The sequence below is a fragment of the Temnothorax longispinosus genome, chromosome 10 (assembly GCF_030848805.1).
Source record: "Temnothorax longispinosus isolate EJ_2023e chromosome 10, Tlon_JGU_v1, whole genome shotgun sequence".
Taxonomy (NCBI): Eukaryota; Metazoa; Arthropoda; class Insecta; order Hymenoptera; family Formicidae; genus Temnothorax; species Temnothorax longispinosus.
In genome coordinates, this window is record NC_092367.1 from 15,827,744 (window position 1) to 15,854,766 (window position 27,023).

Sequence of the window (27,023 nt, forward strand, 5' to 3'; positions counted from 1 at the left end):
AAATGGGAGTAAGATATGTGAAAAGGTGGTAATAAAGGTAGAAGGAGCGACAATAATATAAAAGCATACGGTTCCACAGCAGATCTTTATTGTACGTAAAACATTGCATCTCTTTACTGTTCCGTTTTCTTCTAAAGTCTAGTAGTTTTCTATAAGATATTTCTTCGAATTTTTATCTAGCAGAAGTTTCTTTTCAACTTATTCATGCACGCTATGGAACAGTTGTTCCACAGGGAAGAATCCAGATCATCCTAAGAAATCCTGGCGACCGATCGACCGGCGTGTTGATTCGAAACAAACGCGATCCAAGTCGATAAGAAACGGTGCCCATCTCCACGTAAACGATCTCGTGGCACATATTACAAACGTTCCACTTTGCGAGCTCATGAATTCGAGTGTTATCTGACGATTGAAATTCCACAAGTATGAAATTCCGCGATGAGCTTGGAAAAGTCTCATTTTATAGCACATTCCATAGCTTCGTTTTTTATCAACGCACCGCGTTGTTCCGTAAATTCTACATTTTAGCATTTAACCCCTTCGTTGGCAGAGAGAATTCGACAAAAAGTGCCAAAAATGGCAGGAAAATTTTTTATCCTGAAAATTTGTACCGTGGGGTTTTTGAGGGCCCCTGATTACGAATCTGAACTTAAAATTCGAAAATTCAAAATGGCAAATTTCATCCCAATTAAGTAATTTTTTGCATTTTTATCCGCCATTTTGGATCCGCCATTTTGAATTTGCAAATTTTGGATTCAGATTCGTAATCAGCGACCCCAAAAACCCCCGTGTAAGACTTGGATGCCAAATCGAAGCAAGTTATAGGAAAAAAAAGGTTGACGCACTTTTGCGTCAATGCCACACAGGGCACGGAAAAATTTGACGCACTTTTGCGTCAATGCCAACGAAGGGGTTAACGATGCATTCTTTGATGAATTTGATAAATTCGAGATATACTAATATTTTTTTTAAGTGTAGTTGTGAATAGTATAGCTTCTTTGCTTGCTCGATTTTTACTGGTCAGTCTTTATTTATGTCCTTCGCATTAAGAAAGGAATTGAATCTTGATCAAGAGCCAGAGCAAATGTGATTAAAGATCACAGGCCTGTCTTCTCGATCATCGGGAACGCATCGATTATCAGTGGCATATACACTGCGACGGCGCTGATAAAACATAGAGATGTTAAATCGCCGCGACACGTACGTACTTGGATTACTTCTTGATAGCTCGGCCATGCAGTATGAGTGACGCTTAATATCTCGTCGGGCACGTTACTCCATTTCTTACGCGCCGAGCCGTGAAGAGCAGACTCTCGCGCTCAGCTTCCATTCCAGAATAATGCCTTATCGATCGTGCGGCGCGATAAAACGTCGTTTCCTTTTTAAATCGCCGCGGACGTACGAAGTGCGGTCGATCCGTAGGCCCGATAAAATCTCTCCGCACACGGCGGCTCGCCACCGGTTAGCAGGAACATTTCGCGAGTCTCCCGCGCACGGTTCCCTCTTCTTCTTCTTCTTCTTCGCGTGGTTTCTCCTGCGACGTAAAAACTCAACGAAATCGCGGAATGTCGTTCCCTGTTCCATGATGTCCATCGCGACATCGTGATTTTTCAACAGCGATCGCTATCCCAAATTGTGTGTGAAAGTACTTTAAAATACCATGATATAGTGTATAAAATGATCGAGTCAGACAATTTATTAAAATATAACAAAAAAAGAATATCTTCGGAATCGTATAAAAGAAATTTTGTATTATTAAATCGATCTGCGAATTAAAAGCAATTATCTTAATTCCAGTTAGCATGATATCTCTGCGAATTTTTTAGATGTGCTTTATCTAATTAAGGATAATTAGGTTACATACCCTTGAAGTGTAAGTAATCTATATAGATAATTAAGATAGTAATACATATTATTACAAAACTGCGAAAGAGAATCTAAGTACATAAGATATGCTACAGCACATATACATTGTACAGCATTATTAATACTAAAATCAGCGTATATAACTCTAAAATTATTATATATAAGAAGCAATTGGATATGATTATTTCCATCAGAAATATGTTCGTATTAGAGACCACCAACAGTTGCTCATCGACGAGTATTAGCCTAGCGTAGCTCATTACCGAGGCACGCATTCGACACCCTGTGGATCTTACGATTTCTCTCGCGATTCGAAATCGAAGCTCTACATCATTTCCATCGAATGTCGAAAAGATCATCGTTATCAGATTTAATTGGTGCTCGCCGATCGGTCCGGCTGCCAAGCTAACTTCTCTCCCCGGTGGATTCACTAGCGAGAGCACGTATACTCGCTAATGATGCAATCGGCCCATCAGATACTCTTGCCCAGCTCCTGCTTCTTCTTTTTCCTCCTCTCCTTCCTCTTTATTCCGTCCCTCTCGCGCGGCTGGTCCTTAACTCCTTATATACCCATCTGACTATACAACGAGTCTGCACGTCTCGTTCAAAGCGCGCGTGGGCTGTGCTTCTAACGGGTGATCATTTGCTCGTCCCCTGCATATATATCTCTCATTGATTTTAATTATCGTGGAGTAAAATGAACATTCACCGTGTCTGTATCGCTAAATTGAAGTGTCTCTAATTAGCGCAGCGATCGACCATTTAATGCCGGTTGCTCGAGAATCTCTCATTTCACACAGAACGGTGCGAATATCTCTTGGTAATTTTATTACAATAAATTTAAAAAAATGTAATTAATTTAGCAAAAGATTAAGAAATAGATGATCGAAGAAATTGGGAAGGTATTCGATAAATTATTAAAAACTAATTATATGTTTCTTTGTATTATAATTTAAGAAAAATTTTTCGATTATAGCGCGCATATATAGTATTTAATTACATTAAAATATAGCTTATATTTTAATTATGAATAATTCAAACAAAACGAATACATTACAAACATGCATGATACTTGAATATATGAAAATGTTGAGCAAAATATCGAAGATATCTATACATCACGAGATGTTTATCGATTTACAATAACATAAGAGAACATGATAGACGATGAGCAGGTTCGACGTGTATTTTATTCACCCGTTAGAGAAGCAGTATCTCAACACCTGGCTGTAGCATGTTCAGGATTCCTGGTAAAGAACCCGGGTCTGACCAGTAACGTTAATGTATCGCTGCACGTCGGACGATCTCGAGATTTCATTCATGAAACTCCGAGACTGCTGGCCGCTGGAGAGTCTGTCGGCAATGAAATATCAGAAGCAGGAAACCTCGGGGGCACACTCGCGAATTTTCATTTGCGTCGGCGGGCGGTCACCTGCCCCTTAATTAATTTTATAGATATATAATAGGGAGCGTTAAAGATCATCGTTCAACATCGAATTCCTTACTTTGCAGGTCTTTTAGTTACATTAATCATACATTTATCATACATATATACATGTATGATATACATCGCGCTGTGCTTCAAACTTGTTTTTAGATATTTTTTTATATTTGCTTACTTAGAAAAAAGAAAGAGAATTAGAAAGAGAAAAAGTTATCATTACTCGGAATACTTTATAAATAATTGCGTCATTATATGCGTTTAACATGATTTTTGTATAAATATCTATTAAGTATATCTATATTTCTACAAGACTCTTAAAATAATATTATCAAATCGCTATTGGTTAATTACACTTAAAGCGAGAGTTAATTGTCGAAAGACAAGCGAATTTCGAAATAGTTTCGTCGGGAAAAATCCGCCGTTCCTTCATCGAATTTCGTGGAGAGTAATGAGAATCATCGCGTTGCGAGGAAGAGTACGCGAATCGAGGATGCCGGCCTCGATTGCACTCGACGATAGGCGAGCAATTGCGATTGTGCCAAGGGCTAAGATCACGAGCTTCGCTCGGCAAGTCCATATATCTCTTCTATCTCGATCGGGACAACGTATACTCTGCGGCCCTCGTCTAGGGTCTATCCGCTCGGGCCGGAGCAACCGGTGCTTTTCATCCGCGTGATTTCGATTGAAGCCTTCGTCCTGGAACGCTATGCATTTCGCGCATCTGCAAATACATCACTTTTTCCCGCATCGCGATAAGTTGAGGTCGCTTATCAAACAAATTAGCTGTTATTTATCTTTCCGAAAATGATGTAGCAGTCTGACGCTAAATCTGTTTATTTCTCTTGGCCCAAATTTGCATTTGAATTAATTAAAGTATGAGTAAAGTGAGTAGATCGTACCTAAACTATTTTTGAGAATTTAAATATATTAAAAATATAATAATATTATTAAGATATAAAATATACAGAACTATGTATTTGACGATATCTTAGAGAAGAAAATTGACTTAATTTTCAATCGATTCCTGAAAGTATATAGAATAATAGCTCTTTAGAAACTAGAAACATGCATTAAATGGTTTAGATATCATGCAGGATATTATTGGGCTTAATGCGATCAAATAAACTTGCGCGCGATGCACCGAGCTATATTATAGAGCATCACGAGGTGCATCGCGCAGGTGTACATTGAAGATTCCACGTGCGTCGTACATCTCGCAGTTAACCCCTCGAGACCTCGGGGGAGTGGTTGAGATATCTCGACGCGAGCCACGGAATATAATCAATATCGCATCCCGGCGCGGGATGAAAATAAATCACGAGGAACAATAATAATTAAGTTCCTCGCTCGTTTATCTCCGACTTTTGCACGCGCGGTTTGTTGATTTACCTACCTCCTTTCTCGGTAAATTGATTTTCCTGGCGCACGTGAGAAACGATGAAAGCGAGAAAGACGCCAAATTCTTCGGGTATCAGTCTTTTTCGAATATCAATTGCGGAACGAAAAATCATATTGTACATTATAAAATTAACGTGAAAAATGCAAAATAATACAATCGTGCAATTTCAAAATTATGCTCCAAAATTTATTCAAAATCTCGTTATTAAAATTCCAAAGAGTTACGTAATTTTGCGAGAGAAATCAACGGAATCTTTAGATTCTCCCGTTCACCATTAGCCTCTCGATTACATCGGAATGTCCAAAGATGCTTTTCTATCGGTCTTTTCCGAGAGATATCGTCTCAGGGTCGACACGATGCATCTCCGGCATAATTTCTCCCGCATGGAGCACGCCAGCCTGCATGCCCCGTCGTCTCATTAGCAATTACTTACCTGGGGATTAAAACTCCATTAACGTGTTATCTGTCCGACATCGTCCCGGTGGCCTGCCGCCCGTTCATGCGTGCAACTAATGTGCACGCAAGTTCACCAATATGCAACCGGGTTCGCCACATCTTTACTTTCTCGATTAAGCTGCTATTATTGAATATAAGCGACGATAGAGAGCGTATTATTTAGTAATTAGAAACTATAGTAATTATAATACGATATTATTTACTCACATTTTTAACACGCGACTTAACTAGCGTGGCAACATAAAATTACGCGGCCCGTTTGTACAGATTTCAGTATAATGTATCTATTTACCCTTACATCAGTCATATCCCACTTACGTTGTTGCTCGCAGGCACACACATGTTCAATCTCAATCTCTTACATGCAATCCCAAATCATTTGCATAATATGAAATCGGAAAATGCGCGCCACGTGATGCGTATCGATCTATGATCTTCGAGCAATTATGTCGTTAAAATCATGAGAAATATCTTAGTTTGTTAATAATAATTTTCTAATCTAATCTACCATTTTAATCTCGTCAAACTTTGTAGATTTATCAATTGGTTTCTCCTCGTCTAGGAATTAACAGAGTCATTATATCTTGTTTTTTTGCTCTTCCGAATTAAATTATGTCCGCAGATTATACGGCTGTAGCTCGCGCGATTCGCGAAACGCGTGTCACCGCGAGCCACACGCAGGACCACCATCGCACTCGCAATTTCTCAGCAGCCGATCTCGCCGCGCAGCCCGCTCTAATATCGCAATTACTCCGCCGGCGCATGTGCCAGCGCGTAATTAAAATTGCCTCGCCGAATAAATCATCCTTCGGGAAATAGCTCGCCGGATCACCGCGCCGCGGTCGGGGCGAGGCCGAGCGAACGCGACACGCGCGATGCATCGCACCCTTCGTCGTGTTCCGACGACTGCGGGAGGTCCTCCGCGTGTGTCGCGAACTCGTGGGCAATCAATTTCCATGCGCCACGTTAATTTCCATAAGGTGGCCGCGGGCCTCAACGGCGAAGGTGGGCTTGTCGGAGTCGCGGCGGACTTGCGATTCGACATCCCGAATGTAACATGGGTATAAGAAACACTGGAGTGGTTTATAAATTTAACAGATATAATACAGTTGCACAAGATATGCAAAACGCCGAAACGCGTTTATACACAAGCACAGTAATTAATGAATATTCGTTTGCTGTCACATATTATAGAAAATATGTTTAATCATTCAAGAAATATTATTTTTTATTAAATTTTGTGTTCATAGCATTTTAATAAAAGATTATAAAATATTAAAGGTAAGATTTTGGCAACTTATTCAAAATTGACTGTGTTCTTAATTCACGTGGATAATTACACGATGATTAATTGCACCTTGCGATTACTTTGCGATCATACTACTGATTGTAATATAACCGATTGTATTTAAACTGTTAATCTAATTGTAAGAGAACCTATAAATGTATATACCAAATATTTGTTTTACGTTAATAGGAAAGATATTATTTAAAGTAAAAAAATTGTTTATAAAATACAAGCAATCGAGAGTAATGCATATTCTCGGCGTTACTCCCGGCACTTTATTACCAGATCGTACATATACGCGGACTTTTTCGCGAGGAGAGTAAATCAATCGGAAATTTATATTCGACGCCCCGAGCGGCCGTGCAACTAGCTGGGCAAATGCCGCAAACGTGCAATAAATAAATACGAAAGCCTTTTCTTGCCTTCACCGCGGTAGACGCCGGTGTATAAAGTTACGAGCCGGTGAAGTGAAATTTCCGCCAGTATATCTCGAAATACGTACCGAATACTCGAATACATTCGGTATACCACTCTCGGTGGTTTCGCGTCTCTAAACCGCGCAACGTCATGTTTACAACCGCATAGAACGATTTAAATCCCGACTTCGGGTTCTACACCGCTGAGATTATCCGAATAAAATAATTTTACCCACGATCCACCCATTGATAGTCTCCCTCGCGTGTCAATTATTCACCTATACAAAACCGATTTGATATCTTAGTAGATGTGTTTACACGCATCGTAAAGTTGGGCGATCATGTCACACGAGGTAGTTTTTTGAATAAGCTAATGAAGTGAAACTTTATTTAACATGATGCAATGAAGACAAACGTTAAGACTTATACCGAATTTAGCTTTACCAAAGTGAGAAAGCTTTGTTGAACATTATCTTTGAGTTTCTTTACTTCTTTATACATATATTTCATTTATATCCTTCGGTAAGTTCAACACTTTCGATATATTGCAACCTCTTTATTTCTTGCAATTTGAAGTAGACATTTCAATAGACATTTCATTCGATTTGACGAATGTTCCCTCTGCAGCATCTTCGTCCCGTTAACAAATCCGCGAGAATCACATTATAAAATAGAACGAAACGTGCGCTGTACGTTTTCCATCTAGGCATGTCTAGATAGAAGCTTCCCACCGTCAGCAAATCGACAATCAATTATAAATTGACACGCGATATCCGATTTATTGCATACGTCGAGCGAGAGCTATCGCTTTCTCGAGCCCGTTAACGGGAAAACGGTCGTTTCGCCGTTGAAATGAACGACGACTCATCGTACGTCGCGGCGTCGGTACGATGCGGGAGACGATGGTATTGGCTTCTAAATCGGCATCATCCCCACGAGAGGTACTCGATCTGTTACTCTGATTGGCCAGTTTATCGTACAAGAGCCGTGCCGTGGTGTGGCTAATGAGAGATAAGTTCGATAGCGTGAGTAATAGACGATCGGGGCGTAGCGAGGTTAATAATTCAACGAACCGGCGCGTTGATCGCTTTTCGCCGTAAACTGCAGATCAACGACAAGATTACTCGTGTTACGGTAATTCTGCTGCCGCAGCAAGGTCGATTCGTTCCTTTTTTTAACGATCAGTACAAATGCTATTTATGCACCCATTAGACACGGACAGATGTAATAGTTTAAAGTTTTATGCAGGATAATATATTGAAGAGTGAATATGAATTAATATTGACTTATCAACGAAGGGATAATTTTTCTTGTAGATATATTATTTATCTAAAGTCCCGATGATGATTCTGCACGTTCATTTAACCATTAGGATGTATAGGTGTGGGAATCGCTTGTTTAGTATTATTATTTCGTGGAATATAGATAAGTTTATCAATCGTGAGCTATCTGTGCCAAAGTATTTATAAGTTTTTATTTTTTCAGAAAGCTTATACGCGATGAGGTAATTTTATTGAACGACTATCGCTTTTGCGTTAAAGCAATTTCAACTAGACTCGTAATAGGCTTGTTGGCGTTAATGCAATTCCGACAGCGCGTCTGTTATTTTCTATTACGATATTGTTACATTATTTTCATAAATGTGTGCATAGCTCGCGATAATTTTGTTAAGAAGAAAATCGTATGTGCAATGATTGAGGTCGTTTTAATACTGATTGCGAGTACGTGAAAGTTCGAAGGACAAATCGTTTTTCCTCTCAATAATTTTAACGTTAGGAAAACAAAATTATGTATTTATAAGTTATAAATTATCTCTCTATAAATTTTTCTATATTAAAAGTATGACGTATACCTATTGAAATTTACAAATAAAATTAATGAAAGCTTTAGCCAGAGTTTAAAAGTTATCTAGCAATTGCGTAAAAATTATTCGGAATTTTATTCAACTGCTAGAAAAAATTTAGACTATTAAATTAGGTAATTTTTATAATATTTTTAACTGTGAGAAGTATCTTTTACATCGTTCCGACTCTTACTGCGGCAAAATATAATAAGTACTCTAACTAGATTTATATTCTAAAAATGCAAATCATGAAATTTCGAGCTGGTCATTCGATAATTAAATCGATCAATAATACGATAAAAGTAATAAATCAAAAGGTACACGTATGCCGGAGCGGACAATAAAACCCACGGAAATAGAACGCGTCGATTGAAAACCAGTACCGTGAATCGAACAACGATGAATGTACCGGAATGCCGATCCGCCTGATTTAATGTCGTTGAATCCATAAATTTCATATAGATCCGCGTATCATTATTTGATATTGTACGATATTTTACACGTGCCAAGTATGATATATAGATGCTTTGACGTATGTTATATGCGAGGGGAGTCAATCTTGCTAATAAAACAAATAGTAATTGATCTCGCAAATACGAAAAAATATTTCAAGACTACAAATAGTACATATATTTTATCATACAAGTAGCATAGTATATGGAGACAGGCATAGCGAGATATATCATTATTTGTAGAGCGGAAGGACTTTAATTTATTTATTATAGATTTAACTTACAACAATAATACTATACATATATTATTTGAACTAGAGTTATTATTAATTATGAAATCGCTTATTCATTTAGTCACTTATTATACCACTGCGCCTATACCACTACACACATTATATGTTACAAGCACAGTATTGGAAGTGTGTGTAAGAATGTAAGAATATTAATGCGTGGAGCCTAATTAGTTTTGTGATAGAATCGATGGTTCGGCAAGCACTCGATTCTCGGCTTAGTTATCTGCGCCTAATATTCTTCCGTCTACAATATAGGCATAAATAATTAGTCAATTACTGGTACCATGCAGTTTATAGTAATTTCTAAAATTGACAGGTTTTTCTCTTTATATTACAAACACAATTATGTCTAATTGGCTATGATCTTATAGTCATCAATATGTTTGCGTAAAAATTGCATTTGAAGGAATTTTTAAATTAATAAGAATTAATTTCCATTTGCTTATACTATATATTGTTTATTATATTGCTTATTGTTTTTCTTCGATGTCTTTATAGAAGTCTTAAAATCTTGTAAAGCCGAAATAGCTTTTTAGTATAATCGGTCGTCCAACAAACAAAGAGTTCTTTCGATTTAATTCTGGTCCAGTCATGGGCGTGTAATATTTTTTCTCTCTCACAAACACAATAATCTATTAATTTCTTATATGAAACGATATATTGATACGATTGACTGAAAAATCCGATTAGACAGACAGCGTAACATGTTTGGGATCGTACTGAAAAAAATTCAACATCATTGATCTGCGTTCGAATTAAAAGCAATTTATTTAATTTTAGCAATACTATGGGTTTTTTAAATGTCTCTATATGTCTTTATCTAATTAAAAGTAATTAGATTGCGCACACTTCAAGCGTCGCCAACGTATTATTAGGTAATCAAGATAATAACACGTCATTATATGAAACTGTGAAAGAGAATCTAGGTATACAAGGCATCCTACAACAATTGTATAACCTTTTAATAGCGTATTCTGAAGACTAATTAGACTCGAAAACTTTTATATTGATATATACAGTTTATAATACTTTTTGAAATAAGTAATAAAAATTAACCAATAATATCGCATCGAATTCTTGCGATACAAATTATAATTGCATTTAGATGGTGTATCGATTATTTGTCATTTAATGGAAATTTTATTTATCGAATTTTACGATATTATTAATTCTAACGTTAAATCTAAAGAAGAATAAAATTCTTCTTTTTTAATCGAAAAATGAAAGTCATAATTTATTATTACTACTTTTGGCAACGATTACTTTTTCGATGATTAAAGGCATATCGATATCATTTTACTCAGGAAAAATTATAAAAAAATTTACGTGGTTTAAAACTACATTTAATTCTTCGCGCAATATTAAACTTTAGTAAAAAAATAATAGGAATAAATTAATATACATGAACATCTTTTCGATCAAAAATTAAGTAAAGAGAAGAGAGTTAATTTTTTATTCTTCAAATAAGTGTTAATTATAACGCGCGATTACGCGTTCGTTGAACTTTCGGATACGAGAAACAGAATATTTAATTTAAACGGAGAAGTTTCAGCGAAAAGCAATTAAATATTTCAAACGACGACTGTTGTACGCGGCCTTGGTGTTTGGCGCGCGGTGCGTCACAAGGCGGTGGTAGGGGATGGTATACGATAATAAAATTCTTTGTTATTCCCTCGACGACACTCGAGCGGGGAGGTTGTCTCTGTACTTCTCAAAACGCGATCGCAAGTAATAGAAGATCGATTACTTCGAAACGTGATTATTTCTTAACAGTTAATGATTATTAATTCAATTAATTAATTTCCGCGATAACTTATAAACGTATCGAGATAATCGCTGTTCCTCGAAATTGATCGTTTACGTGATATATTTGAATGATACACTAATTGAAGCGATAACGAGTAATAATTATAAATTATTATATTGTACAATATCTACGGGCGATAATTATTTCTTTGATATATAATACTTTCAAATTCGAATTTATTTCCCCTCGCACATTAAATTTCCGATGAAATCCGTTCATTACTGTTATTTCCGAATTGAGAAAGCGCGAAGTAATAAACGAATTGTCAGATCGAGTAACTAGTAACGAAAGTTGCGTATAATAAATTGATTTTTATTATATAATAATACGTTCGATGTAATATAACTTTTGCAAGACACTGCTTGCTACGAATCGGAGTCAAGAGTGATCAAATAGTGCCGAGTATTTATTGGATATCGTGTTTATTTTTACTATCGGTCGTTTTCTTACGGAAGAATAAGTCTTATTTAGTTTTAACTTCGGGAGTGCCACGCAAAATATCGCACGATCATCATATTATAACGTGTGTGTGTGTGTGTGTGTGTATATATGTGTGTATGCGACGAGGACTCTGAGAAAACCAGTAAGCTTGGGAGACATTGGGCGATAGCGGTATTCTACGAGGTATTTCAAGTAATTTATTTAATTTAAAAACGAATTAATAATCATCAATTCTCATTTATTCTTATAGTGCGTCAAAATTTAATGTTAATTTATTCCAATTTGTTCTCATTTTCCATTGTCTATCAATGTGTGGCTTCGTATCGCTTGAAATGAAGTAAAAAATGTCGCGATTAATAACTAGCGAGCTCTCTTCCCGAATTTCTTCAGAATTACGATGACAAGCGATACAACGATCGTAACTCATATCACGGATCGATCGTGCACGGACTCGTAGAAAATGTACTGCTTCGTCTGATTTACAATCGCGGAATATAATAATGCGAGCGATCGGCGTCGCCCACGCCCCGGGCCGCAGTACCCGGGATACAGTGCAAAAGCAAGCGATAGTTAATTTACAGGGTGGTAACGTACCGCGCGTCGACGTTATATGAGAAAATAATGTCGCCCACGCGTGTCTAAGATACAGTACGCCGCGGCGTGGCGACCGCGTAATGCGAGACTTCGGCTTCGCGAAGCTAAAGGCGTGTATCAAGTAGCTCTGGAGAATTTCGCCGATCTCTCCAAGTCTTTCTTTTATCCGACTCTACCGGTTAGCTGGTCACTGGGACTATTGAGAAATTGCGAGGCTACGTTTGCGTATAGAAAACCGATATAATTTTTCCGAAAATTCCTGCGAGACAATTGACGCAATTAAAAACAGAATAATATTGTGGGATTGAATATTATTAAAGGATGCTTACTTCCGCTCCGGGTCCACCGAGCTGTCGGGCTGCAATGATTTACTCCGATCGATAATCTGATATGCAAATTATATTTGTGCAGTAGGATTAAGTTACCTCCACCTCAGCCGATTTAAAGCATCCTTTACATCACACTCGTGAGATTTATTACTAACTTACAGAATGTTTATTCATAAATTGCGTATACGCGAAACAGAGATACGTGAACAAAATTATTCTATCATATCAGACAGCAATTGAGGGATAAATTAATTTTCAAGTTTTACATTTTAATGCCTATTTTTATATTAATATATGCACTCACAGTATTCTGATCGATATAATGAATAATTGTCGACGAAGAATTAGATTGAAAGTTTAAGGGATAAAGAAAAGCGATTATTTTCCAATCGATTAAGCCCGTTTATTTCCTCAAGTCCGGTAGTTTTATGACACGAGTTCTAGTATACGAACACGGTTTATAAACAGCCCGAGGCAGCGCGATGCACGTCTCGCAACGCTATATGGTGCAAAACCGTGGAATGTCGATTTTCTCATTAATCACACGCATGGGCCGCTCACGTGGGAATGTTGATAAAACACCCCGGTGAATGAGGCCAGGTTGATTTGTTCATTTTTTCCTTCCGCCGATCGAACCCTTTGACTTCCCATCGCCTCGGCCTTTTCCTCGGTTCCTTTTTTTCTGCTTCCATCGCACTGTCGACAACCTTAATGGGATGCGACGCGAGATTTAGAGCAGCCCCCAGAAATATGACGATAATATGCAAATACGCGTGTCGCGCCTCGTAATCATTGCCACCGAGTGTGTGTAAGCAACCGCGCCTTCGTCCTATTTTTGACGGGTCTCGCAACGCGCGTAATTTATCGACGGTGATTTTTAAAAGCGAGCCGTTTATAACACTCTAGCGTTATCGTCGTAATTCACTAACAATGTCCGATTTGCGGTTAGATAGTTTCTACGTTTTCGCATAATTTCGATAATAATTACGCCCGGTAGCAAATAAATTAAATATTTATTAGACAGGTCATAATAACTTGTTGACTATTATTAACATCAAAAAGCAGAAATGATTACCTATAGGATTAAATAGGTTGAGCTTAAACAGAATAAGATTAATATTGATGTTTAAAGTTATGCAGAATGCAAATGAGAAAAGCAGTTGCATAATACGCAATTGCTGGATTTTTAGTCGCACTCCTCGATGCATAGAAACTCCGAGTTCGATCGTATATTCGATTCAATCGATTCACAATCAATCGCCATTGTTCCTCGCGCCTTGCTGGTAGATATTACCTTTTTTTCTCGCAGGTAGACCAAAACGTAGGTTTCGGGCCACGGCTCGTGGTAGCGCTCGGCAAGTGGGTGGTACCGAAGTAATCTTGTCCTCATACATAAAACATGAAGAGCGGCATTATGTTGCCCTGCCCCTCTTTGACTTATCGGCAAGTTTGAGTCGGCGGTATTTCGCGGTGCCTGCACCGCGCGACGATCGACGAAGGTGCACAGCTTGTCGTCGAGGGGGGCTAATGAACGTGCACTCCCTTCATAAATTTATGCAACGGAATTTAATATACATAGCCCGTTTAACGCACTAGCGTCAAAGCAGTAAATTAATAACGGACGCATTGAACGTCGCGTACATATCGATCATTGGCCTTGGATTTCCCAAAGTGATATGTTACAGAAAAGAATGTGAGATGTGAGGGATACTGTAATTGAAAAATTGTGATTCTTTTCGGAAATTTATTTGTACAATATTTTCCCGTAGAGACATAATCGAGCGGACAGTGACTGAATATGTCTGACATAAAATAAATAGAATATGTCTGACATAAAATAAATAGAATTATAAGGCAGATAATATTAATTAAATATGCAGCGTTTAAATTTTTCAAATGTGCCAGCAATATATGTCAAATTGCGTATCGGAAATTATTCGGATTCAATAACGTAATTTTCTCCAAAACTAAAACGCTGTATTATATTTTCAAATTGCTATAATGACGAATTTTCATTCATATGTTCAAGAATCTTAAATAGTCTAGCTAAGATATTTCTTGTTAAGGAAAGTCCTATCATAATAGTTCGGAAATTGCTTTTTTTATTTAATAAATAATAAATCATAACTTATCGTTTGTCAAGAGTACGAAAACTTAGTCAGAAATTTAGGAGACGAAACCGCGTTATTAGGTTTGTTTAATGATCTATTGGTCATTAAGAAAATACCGTTCATTTTCGACGGACATTGACGCGGCCTTCTCTCTCCCTCCTTTTACTATTTCTTCTCTTTCCTCATCGAAAGACATCTACGAGACGCTCGGGGCGAGATCCAGCGAGAGTTTCCTGCTAGCGCAGAACGATCTAGGAATGCGGCATGCGAGAACCCGGCACTATTAAGCACGTAGGAAGAAAGGCAACGCGGACTGTAGATAGATCCTCTCCACGGCAATCACCTCCTGGGTGGTCCAAGCGATCGCCACCGGCCATCGCTCGTATAGCATCCTTGTAACTTCATATTAAGTCATTTCCCCGCGCGCGCGCGAGCGTTTCCCCTGCCCACCCTCGCGGTAACCTTCTGCTACGTCAATGAGTCCCCGAAGGTGGAGCCTGTCCTATCAACGGTATCCTGCCACCAGCGGGCCCTATAGGACGTGTCAACACACTCGCGGATTCTTCCTCCCGTTCACATGGGTAGACGGCATGAGCAAACATGAGCGACGTGCCCGGCTGGCAGGTGACGAAGAGCTGGTCGTCGAGTTAGCGGCACGAAGATAACCGCGTGTCTTTCTAACTGGATAATAATGTGAGAGATAGTATCGCGATCAAGGCTGTTATGGTTAAGGGAAAGAGATTATCGAGATAATCTGCAAACTGGAAGCGGAGAAATGTGCAGCTCAATCGAGAGACGTTCGAGTTAGCTTTATCTCACTTGATCTCGATAATAATTCAAATCTTACTTATCTTTCGTTTCGCTTAAGCTTATTAGTAATGCTTATATATGTTTATTTTATCAATTATTAATAACCTGAAAAATTTCATAATTTTTTAATTCTCTGAATCCTGAAGCATGTTTACTATACTTATATATTATAATTTTAATTTTTGCAATTATATCGTGATTATGCAACTGTTATGATGATCGGAAAATGCGAATCTCTCTTAGAAAAATATATTCTAGGACGGAAGTCCTAGCGCGCATGCTTTTCGTACATCAAATAGTGAAGTGTAAAAGTGCGAGTTGTCTAATAGAGTCATATGAACGCACGTCAGCTCGCGTTATTCGCTAACAGGCTGTATTTTATCTCACGCTCGCCGCAGATAAATTCAGGCGACTGGTATTTTTCGATATCGAGTGGACAGTGTTTACGAGATATTAGACTGGTCCCGAGTTATGATTTAGCGAACGACTGCGGGGCATAGGGGTGTTAGGTGCTTCGTAATGGAGTCAAATGCGTGCCTTTAGAGCCTCCCTGATGAAAAAGCGGCGCTGATTTAATACCGACTTTGGTACTCGAGATCATCGACGGCTTGTTAACGAAAAGGAAACGTAACTCGGCGTGACGGACAGAAAAAGGGGGTAAGTCCCAAAAAAAGTAGTATCTTAGAATCGCCCTCGCTTTTCGATCGCTTCATCGCTATGAAAGCGACGGCCAACTTTCGAGGTACTTTAAAACACGTCAGAGGTACTTTGAAACACATTAGATTTATCTCAATCTTGCGTTAGACGCAGAATATCGAAAGATTGTCGAAGTTTCTACGTCAACGAAATGTTAAACAAACAATTATAGTGCTATTTTCTATTTCTCACGGCACCTTTCGCTAGAATGAAATCATCCTCGAATTTATCCTCTCACGCGCGCCTAAAGAACAATATCGTCGGCAACGGGAATGAATTATGTCATTGCGTAATAACCAAGGACGCGCGTCGTGAACCGTCCGTTTTCTCGTAATCTCGTCAATGAACGTTTTATCGTCCGCCCACGCGAGGTGTAATAACAGCCGCGCGGCGGAGAAAGGGACCGGAAACGTTCCGACGCCCGAAGATACAAAAGATGCGGCATGACCGATTATCGCGATCGTCGATTTATGCAAACGTCGCCGTTAATAATGGTGGCGTTCGCGGCCGAGCGTAATTACTTGCATTATCGCTCGGTTGTACGTGGCGGCCGGCGCGGCGGGAATGCAGATGCACGTGGGCGATGAACGGGCGCACGAATGAAACGAGAAAGGGAAAGAAGGAAAAGGAGACGGAAAAGAAGAAAACGAAAGGAATGATGCAGATAGCCCGTGACGTATTTATCAATAAGTTCTTATTAACGACTCTGTGCGCGATACGATATTTATATCGCTTACTCGAACGAAATCTGCAAAATCGGATGATTCGGTGCTCTTAAATACAAACTAGAATTTTTATTTTCAGCGCGACAGTTTCTTTCGCTGGCAGCGAGTTGAGAGTCGCAATTTCCTGTTTATTGTCGAACCGGTACTCTTCAGAATGAGGAGAAGAACATAAAGACCGTCAAGATCAGATTATAGCGCAAGATTAACATTCTTAGACCGCGCCATGAATGACGTGAAAATTTTAATGCGAAGATTGCGCTCTAAGATTTTATTGCAACTCTAACAGCTTAAGCAAATAATTCAGGCAAGAAAATTCCGAAAGGGAAAGGAAAGATATCTCCGTGATAAATCTCGGCCAGATAGCGTGCCAGCGTATTTTTATTCAATTAGGTTTCTACAAATAAAGATAAATACCAAATAATTTAATAAAGCTTAATATATTATATTTATTATTCACATATTCTTACAAAATTATTGATCTTACAATTATAAATTTGATTGATAAATTTGACGTTTTGAAAACTCGGCAAATGCGCTTATAGTTTTGCACCTGGCGGGTGGTACGCCGGAAGTAGCGTCGCGTGGATCCGATGGAAAAGTATGAGAAATTGCGACACCCACGGCGTGAGCACCTTGTCGCTTCGCAACGGGACACCTCGCGTCCTCGGCTACCTGCGCGATTAGGTCTCTCCTTCTCTCCCATCCGTCTAATCTTCGTGCCGTGGTGTGCGTACCTTTGTGCATACGCGTGCACACGTGTACGGGCGCGTATGTATCGTCTGGCGCGACATTATCGGCCTCCTCCTTATGAATGCTCTCTCAGAACTCTCGGAGGACCTCCACTGCGGTTCTATGGTCGTGTGAATCCGGTGGGTGCCGAGGAGGGAAAGCGGGGGACACAATGAACAGACTGCAGACTCATGTACAAGTCGCCAACTTTCTATACGTTTGTAGCCTCGATCTTCGCTCGTAGGTATTCTCTTAGGAAGAAAAATAGAGAGACAGCGAAAGAGAAAGAAACGAAGAATATGTTACGGTTTACTCGTGATCTTTCGAGACTTCAAGACTTGATCGACAAGGCAAAACCCGGAAAACTATGAAAAAAGGCGAATGATTTAATCGCTGGAGTACAGATAGCGGCAAGTTTTGTATGCGGGACGAATGAATCCTATAAAAGTAGCCGTGCCCACGCGGTATCCTATCTACAATTGTTAGCCCAATAGATACGCATCGCCGTCACGTACAAATTCCATCCACCTGTGCCACCATGAATACCACATAAAAATTATATTTCTCGAGAACGCCGCTTTTTGAGACTGTCAGATTTCGACCGTTGCTCTGATTTTCTGAAATCCATCTAACGAAATTCAATCATCTTATACGTGAAATACTTGTCGTATCATCGTTTGAAAAGTTATCATTCGTACATCGATCGTAGCTAAAAAATCGTCGTAATTTCGCCACGGTTTTTCACAACGGAGAATAGTTTTCGACAAAGACCGACCACTCTGAGGTCTGTGCTCGCTCGCGAAAAGTCGCCAATTGCAAATTGGCCGTATATTTTCCGCGACGACGGCCGGGAAGATAAGGATGTCAGGCGGCAACGTATATATCCGCTGTAATACGAGTCCGCGTGTCTCAGTAGAAGAAGGGGCAAGACCGTTACGACTGGCAGAGGAGAGATCCGTTAGAGAGGTCGAAGCCAATGAATTCGATCGTAAATCTTTTCCCCGTGGATCCTCATTACGTTGCCGCGGACGCGATTTACTCGCGCGCGCGATCACCAAGAGCGGCCGCGATGAATTCGCGGGTGCGAAAGCGAAAGTTACGCGCGCCACGCCTCCGTCGTTCGTTTGCGCGTCTGACGTGGAGCCATCGGGCGATAATACCTTCGTTAAATCAATCGACCATCGCCAATCCTCGCGGATATGTCCCACCTGGTAATCGCCTGGTAAAATTGATTGTTTTTCATCCGTCGTTTTACAACTCGACTCTCTCTCGCGCGCATTTACGAGGCTGCCGCGGGATTGCGAGAGAGAAAATGCTATTCCAAAATACAATACGCGAATAATCGTTAATTTTACTTTAGAAATTACTTTTACTCTTACCTTAACTCGATATGAATGGTTTTAAAGATATATTTTAGAAATTTGGGATGCTTAATCTATATATATAGAAAGTTATAATTTTCTTGCTATGTATATGTGCAGTCAGAAGAAGTTCATGGAAAAATAAAATTAAAGATTTTATATTATATTTTTGTTAAGATAAATTAAAAGACGAGGCGAGTTAAAATCGTTCTGTTAAACGCTTCTAAGAAAATATTCTGACTTCCGGTGTTTCGAGGCAGCATATCTAAGAAACCAGATCCAAAGAAACCAAGCTCGTTGCGCAACCTCGCATTCTATTACCATATAGTTCCGTTATGGAGACCACTTGAAAAGTGCATATGAATGCACGTGTCTCCTCTGCCGAAAGAGCGGCATTCCGGAAGTCGCGTCGGGTGTCGAAATCGTCGGCGCCCAGAAATGGTGGGCCTCCGGTATATCCGAACATTAATCATCGCGTCGCGCCTCTCATTATGTTTTACGAGCCGCATTTATATTTATATCGGAGCGATGCTCGGGCGAGCCACACCTGGACGCCGATGAAGCCGACGCGCTGCTGATGCGTGCACATAGCACGAGGCGTGATTTATCGGGGGGGAATTCGCGAATCGTCAGCTAGTAGAGCTCGTGCATCAACAGTGTGCATCTTGTTACTGCCCACATCAGGACCGACGCGACCGACCGACGCCTCGTAAAATCACGTCCACGCGACGTTACGTCTTGTCTGCGGGATGCTTACACGGGCCTCTCCTCGAGTGAATCGTAAACCACGTAAACCGCGTACGAAATGAATTGTTTCTCGTTTCTGTAATTTATTGTTGCGTCACACGCGGGAAAACACGTGTGCTAAAGCAATAATGTATATGTAGTAATTTCGAATAAAATGAAAATGAGAGAAGTTTACATAATTTAGAAATACATAAGAGATATTCTCTTATTACATAATTTTTGTAATAACATATTATTTTTGTATGTAGTACGGGACGCGTAATGTGTTATATTATTCATGCTAAAGCCAACAATTGGATTAAATATAATTTCTTTATAGTCCAGAAATAAACAGGATTGAGCCATGTGACAAGCATTGTTTAAATACATATCTATTTTAAAAAATATATATGTATATTTCTCTCTTTTTTTTATCTTTCTATCTTTTATTTATAAAAAGACAGATACCAATTTCCGCGTATAAATTTCCAGTACTGATTGCTACGAGATAGTAGTTGTATTACGTAAATGGACGAGATACATGATGTTTCGCGCGAGAATAAACGCTACCGATTATTATTTTATTATTAATCACTATACGCGTCAATTAAACGGAGCTGTCGCGCTGTGCCATGCCGCGCGTGATATTAATCTTACTATGAGGAAAAATGAAAAAGTGAAATTGCGATATCAAGTGAATTATCTTTTTCGAATAGTCGGTACGATCGCTGAACTTGTCATTATGATTATGAAGAGATATGTTAACCTGTCTCACTGATGGCGAGGATTATTAATCATGCTGATGCCGCGGCAAGAAGAGCCGAGAATTTTTCCTGTCGGAAATTACCATGAAAGAATATGTGACGCAGCAATGTTTCGTAAATGAATGCCATGCGCTCGAAGCTTATCTATAATGTGTATAATTGCATAATCACCGTTTAACAGCGTTTATTATATAGTGACGATGGATAAGTATGTGTTTTTAGTATTTATTTGAAAGCATAGTAATACTTTCCGTGAACGATAAATTGAACGTGAACGAATTAAATTTTAACGTCACGGTAATGCAATTTAATTATTCAACCACGATGCAATTCTAAAATTATTTATTATAACCGGAATTTAATTGAGAAGCGTTTCTTGAGTGAATTCTCGTTGACGCATTGAAACATATGCATCGTGGATCGAGCAGCAGCGCATATACGGTCGGTTGGCCGCTCGTGCGTTTACCACGTATCGAAACGCGGTGCTTGTTAACGCCAGGCCCCGTGAGAAGACAACCGTGTTTGTCGTGAACAAACTGAGATCGATGACATCGTACTCTGAGAGACTCACGAGTCCCACGAAGGAATCCGTCCCATAAAGGCACCGTGAATTTCACGACTCACGACGCGCGCGCGCGCGCTCGCTTGCATATGTGAGAGCTCTGTGTGATCGCATACCTCGCTCTAATCCACCATAAAAATAGCTTTCTCATAATAACGCGACGTCGTTGCGCAACATCGGGCGTGTGATAGCGAGCATAAAACGAAGCTACGAGAGCGCGTACGTTCGGCGAACCGTAGGTGGTCTGAATTAAAATCTTCGACGAGTATAGGTATATCTGAGTAGGAAAGAAAAAAGAAACACAGGCGCGGTAGCGCGTGTTAGAACGTAATTATTAACACTTGCGCAATAAATAACGGATATGATTTGGAAATGGTGCGAGAGATACAGAAAAATATCTGAACGGATACATTAACTTTCTTAATCTTAATTAAGAAGTCGACGTTGATAATAAATTCCGCCTGCTTACCGGGAGCGACATTCCGTAGAAAATCACTAATCCTTTTTTGCACTATTCGGAGATCTCAATCTCTAAATTACATTCTCTAGTTTATTCAATATTTTTTAGTTCATAAATGTTCCAATCTGTTCGAGTCACTCGAGATCACTCGAGTGTACAATTTCTGATCCCGATTTGAAGGTACATTAAAAACTTTTATCTCTATACCGACGCCAAATCAATCTCAAGCAGAGACTCGTTCTCTGAGGCACGTGCTTGGTCACAACCTTGTGTATGCACAGGCGGACACGCGTGGCCGAAGGGACCACCTGTAATAAGTTCATAAAACTCGTGCCCACGATGAAACACCCACCGGAGTGCACTTGTATGCGCGACGCGCAGCTTTCCGGTATTCAATTAACAAAAAGAGCGGTCGCTTTGTATTACCCACGGTGCGCAGGGAAATAACAGGTGCACGGCACGTGCATATGCGTCCCGGAAAGACCCCATGTATCGCGTACAGGGTGGTCCTTACTGATACTGAATTCTTATAGTCGAGTTATAGGTATCTGGTTCAATTATCCGCGATCAATTATCATCGCAATTCGTAGTCCACGCGAGCAACTGTAAACATATTTTTTCTTTTAATTGTAGAAACATACAGCAATTTTATACACAGAATGTACTAATTTTTATTTATTTTATTTTATTTTATTTTATTTTATTCTTTATTATTTATTCTTGTTATAAAGTAAGTAATGCGAATATTCTTTATTTGGCGTCGTAGAGGTAAAAAGCTCAAGTAGTAATTCTCAGCAATATCTTTGACTACTGTCTATATACTTCCGTCGCCGTCTGCCACTAGTTGCTGAAAGGGCAACGCTAATAGACGTCACGTTTCTCAGTCTACGAGCGTGTCGAAATTGCATAACGCGGAAAATGACGTGCGATTGAAATGTACTCGATCTCTACGGGTCATCGAGCGCGAATGCGCGTTACAACTTTTACGAGAATTTTTATTTCCCTCCGAATCTTTGTTAATTTTTTTTTTTTAGCGTTTAAGCTCGGGTAAAAGGGACGCTTTGATCTTTGTGCCTTTTAAACTCTGAGTATGTGCGCGTGACGAATGAATTATAAATTTCCGGCATCTGTCATCGTCCCGCGACATCGGGACTTGACATTTTAATTTTTTTTTTTCGCCATTGCGAGCGTTCGCTATTCTTAAAATCGCGCATTGTCTTCTTATGACAATACATCGTCTTTCTTGTAACAATGAGTACGCACTTCCGTCATTTAAATCATTCTGCGCGACATATACATATAGATTTTTTAGAAATCACTAAGCGATTATTTTTGTTTTTTTATAAAATTAATCGTTACATTTTTCAGTACGTTTTTCAGGCTTAAGTAAAAAAAATTTACGGAAAACGTATGAATAATAATCGAGCGAGATATTCGAGAGGCAAAAGAGCAGAAAATAGACGAGATATTCTTATCGATGTAGGTCTAGATAACGCATAAACTGATGTGCGATGAAAGAAGAATGTTTGTTTGTGCATCCAGCAATTCTGTGCAATGTAATAGTATCAAAGAAGTCGTTTGTTGATCAATCGCAGTATTGCGCGCTTACGTACAGTCCCAAAAATTCGTTTAAGTCCAGTTAATAATTTAAGTACTTGCATATTTATAAAATTTCACGTTGCTGTAGAAGCATCGAACAATGCGAATGCAATGTCATCGATATAATATACGTATCAAAGGACTCTCGAGTGTCCGACGAAGAGGGCTCGCCTGGTATCAATGCTCCGAAACCGCTCGAATACCCGCACACCCACGTGCGCGGCATAGTAAACACGGAGATTCGGTCGTCTTCTGAAAAAGAGGAGGGAGAAAACATGAATGCCGGCGCGGAAGAAGAAGAAGATGAAGAAGAGGCAACAGTGAGGTGCGCGGGGAAGGAGAGAGAGAGAGAGAGAGAAAGAGAGAGAGAGAGAGAGAGAGAGAACCACAGCCAAGCTAATGGTAATGGTATCAAGCCAGTGTCTCGCGAGCCGCGCTCGAGGCCGGAACACACGTTCACCTCTTCGTGATTCCACGTGCGCTCGCTTTCCGGCCCTTCCTCGAGGTCCAAAAAATAGCAAAGTGAGATAATCGCTTAGAATTATACATAAGATCGCCGGTCAAAGAATACTCCAGAAGAATTTTACGCATAGTTTCCTTGTGCTCCGAGATTTCCGTGATTTTCTCAGCTATTGTTGAGAATTATTTCGCACAAGAATTATCTAATGCGAATTTCTAGGTGCGAGAAATTTAACTTCGTTAAAGTTTAAACAAATCGGTTTTATGCTACCGTGTCCCCAGCTCGGAGGAATCGTAAATGCTATGATTTTAGTCTACGATTAACATTGATGTATGGAGGCAGGAATTTGTGAGATTTTTTTAACATGAAATTGTTGCGGAAGGATTACGTCGACGAGTGCTTGTCTGGAGTGTGAGTGATTCATCGAATGTTTTGCGAAGTTGTCACCGACTTTTTCTAAAATAAAACAGCAAACTCAGATTGTTTGCTAAAGTGCTTGTTATATCGTAAAAATAATTTATGATCTTTTATCTCTCTGAATTTTATATCTCACAAAATTTAAACTGTTAACAAATTTGGTATAATCAAATCTTACAAATTAAAATTTTACCGTAATCTAATTTTTCGTCTGAGAGATCTAACGGTATATATAACATATTGAGTGTGCGCAAAATTATAATAATTTGTATAAATTAAAAATAACGTTTAAAAAATTAAAAAAATCTCGCAAATCATCGTGTAAAAAAGTTACGTAGTTACTGCGCTGCGGCATGAAAAATATTCAAGAATCATCCTGGGCGGTGCCAATGTTCCAGTTCTTTCAATCCCGCATCATCCAGTTTTAAAACTCGAAGTTACATAACCGCCGACTTTTAAAACGTCACAAAAATTACACTATTGACTCTTATAAACTTACATATTATAGTAATGCAAAAAATTGTTGGTCATTGATACTTTCTGAATCGACGTTTGAACCTGGTGGAAATCCGTCTCAATAATATTTAACGTTATCATCAATCGAGTATCCATAAAATATCATTCGAGAAAACATGCAATCGTCATGACAGGAGTCGTGTGGGGCAAGAAAGTCTCCCTTCTGACTATGGGGTAGAAATGTACCCCGGAAAATCAATCTGGGTCTGGGGCGTGCTGGCCCTCGGAGCAGGTACCCTTCTGCTGTCAGGTCCGCAATGGTGGAACGAGTCGGCAATCCGGACGGAAGGCGACGGCTCCGCGAGATCGATTCCGACCGACGAGTCGAAAAGCGACAGTTCCGCCGTCTTCGAGCGATTCGCGACGAAGGAAGGCGCGAGTTATGCCTCGACGGACGGGATCATCCTCGAGCTGCGAGATATCAGCGGTGACAGGCGATGGAAGAGGACCACACGACTGGATCCGCGCGACGACGGATCGATGGTCGAGGAGACGTCCGCGGAAACTAGCGTGATCTATGAGAAGCAACGGGTGTCGCCGTCGATCAACGTCGACGATCGAAAAATCGATGGTGACGAACCGTCGCGACAGAATCTCCACGTGAACGAAGACGGCGGTACGTTAGATGAATCCTCGGAGCAGGATCAACACGCTGTAATTATACGAACCGACGCGCACTTGAATGCCGAGACTCGAGCATCGGACGAGAATAAACCGGGAAGGCTCGCCGAACGGGAAAGACAGCGTTATAAAAAGGGCAGCGATCGAGCGATGATCGACATCGTAACTTCCTCGACGTTACGTAACGATAGATTTGAGGAGGATATCGCGGCAGAGACGGGATCAAGATCAAAATCGAAGATGGAGGATCGACGGGGATTGAGGATCGATGTCGTGGGTAGAGGCGCACGAGCTCCTAGATCGCGGGAGGCGAGTATTAACGTCGATAACTATCTTCGCTCGTCGACATTGATGCTTCGTCATATTCAGAACTCGAAGAGAACTGGTAATCATCATGTTCCGGAGAGCGGAGCATCGACATCGAAATCGGGCGATCGAGAAGGAATTCTCGAGATGGGCGAGAAGAACGCGCGATCGGGCGATCAACATAAATCCCCGCGTATCTCGCGGATTACAGGCGCGATTATGGAAATCAAAGAGGAAATCACTCCCGCATTTTCCCGACCTACAATCAACGATCATAGAGACATCGGAAGGCTGAACGAAGCTGAAGAAGCCTCTCGATCCTCGTCCGGAGAGCGAGCAATGATTCTTGGATCCTCGGAACGAAATACCGCGGATGGGGATGCGCGGCAATTCGCTGCAGGAATGCAGGAGGACCAGCTCCTTTTTTTTCGCGAGGATCGCGAGCGAGTTCAATCTTCCGCGATGAGCCCCGCGGAGGCGATCCACGATCGTAAAAATTGGCCGGGAGAACGGGATCGCGGAGATCCTGCTAGGAAGAGACGTGATACGCGCCCGCGCCGTGATTGGTTTGCGCAAACTTCGAGCCGATCGCAGAAATTTCGAAGACGCGATAACGGTATTTATCGCAATGAAATCTTTGATAAATCGTTTATTAACAGCAGTGAACAAAATGACCGAAATAATAATAAGTACAACGATCGAGTGACTGATTTTCCGATTCATAAAAGTGACAGATTGCAAAATACTTTTTCAAAGGATCTAAACAGCAGTGGCGATAGTGAATCTCGAGATGAAAATGATGACGAACAGTCTTCGAGCGATGCCTTCCAATTTCTGGATTCCATCATTCCACCGGACAACAAGAGACGCAAAGTGACGCGCGGCGAGGACTTGAAAGACCTGATGGTCACGAGCAATTTCGTGTGGACGAGTCAGGATCGAGGAATCGGTAACAGGGCCCTCATTCCGGAGCACCGATCGACCTTCGCGCAGGACAACCGCGTGGCGTCGTCGCACAACGGTTTCTCGAGAAAGAAAATCCGATCCACGGATCCACGGCGAAAGAATGCGCGAGGATACGGAGGAAGGACCGGCGAGACGGGATTGGCCGTAATTCAGAAAGCGGACCGACGCGAGGCGGCGAACGGCGATCGGCGAAAACGATACACGAATTATTATTCCGCGCAATCGGTCACCCCTATGGCCTACGTGCACATTCAACCGGCATATCCGGCGGCTACACCCACGAACCGGAAATGCGCACGGTGCATGGTCGTCTACAAGCCTTGTCCTTCGCAAACGCGGCCGCCGCCCAGAATCGTGCTTCCCAGTTACAGGTACCACGAGCCGGCCATCAAGTGGCGAGGACTCAAGTACGGTGAGTAGAGATGCCTCGCGGAGCCGACGACGTTTTTCAATCATTGCGATTAACTCGATTGACTTATTCAATCGATTAATTAATTGTGTCTGTTGAAAAAGAAGCGTTTTAACGTTTGTACATTAACCTTTGTTGTGCACACCTCTTCAAAATT

General features: G+C 40.4%; 1 protein-coding gene across 2 annotated transcripts in view; it reads left to right on the forward strand.

Moving 5' to 3' along the window:
• Positions 1–27,023, forward strand: part of Wb (wing blister) — a 144,888-nt gene that overhangs the window by 68,438 nt on the left and 49,427 nt on the right. Inside the window, exon 1 of one of the 2 annotated variants that reach the window (XM_071790436.1) lies at positions 23,594–26,869. The exons of the other annotated variant lie outside the window; for it this stretch is intronic. Within the exon in view, the coding sequence (XP_071646537.1) occupies positions 24,745–26,869 (2,125 nt within the window). The 5' untranslated portion in view covers positions 23,594–24,744. Of the gene's footprint in view, positions 1–23,593; positions 26,870–27,023 lie in introns of those variants that run through there. 2 annotated transcript variants of the gene reach the window in all.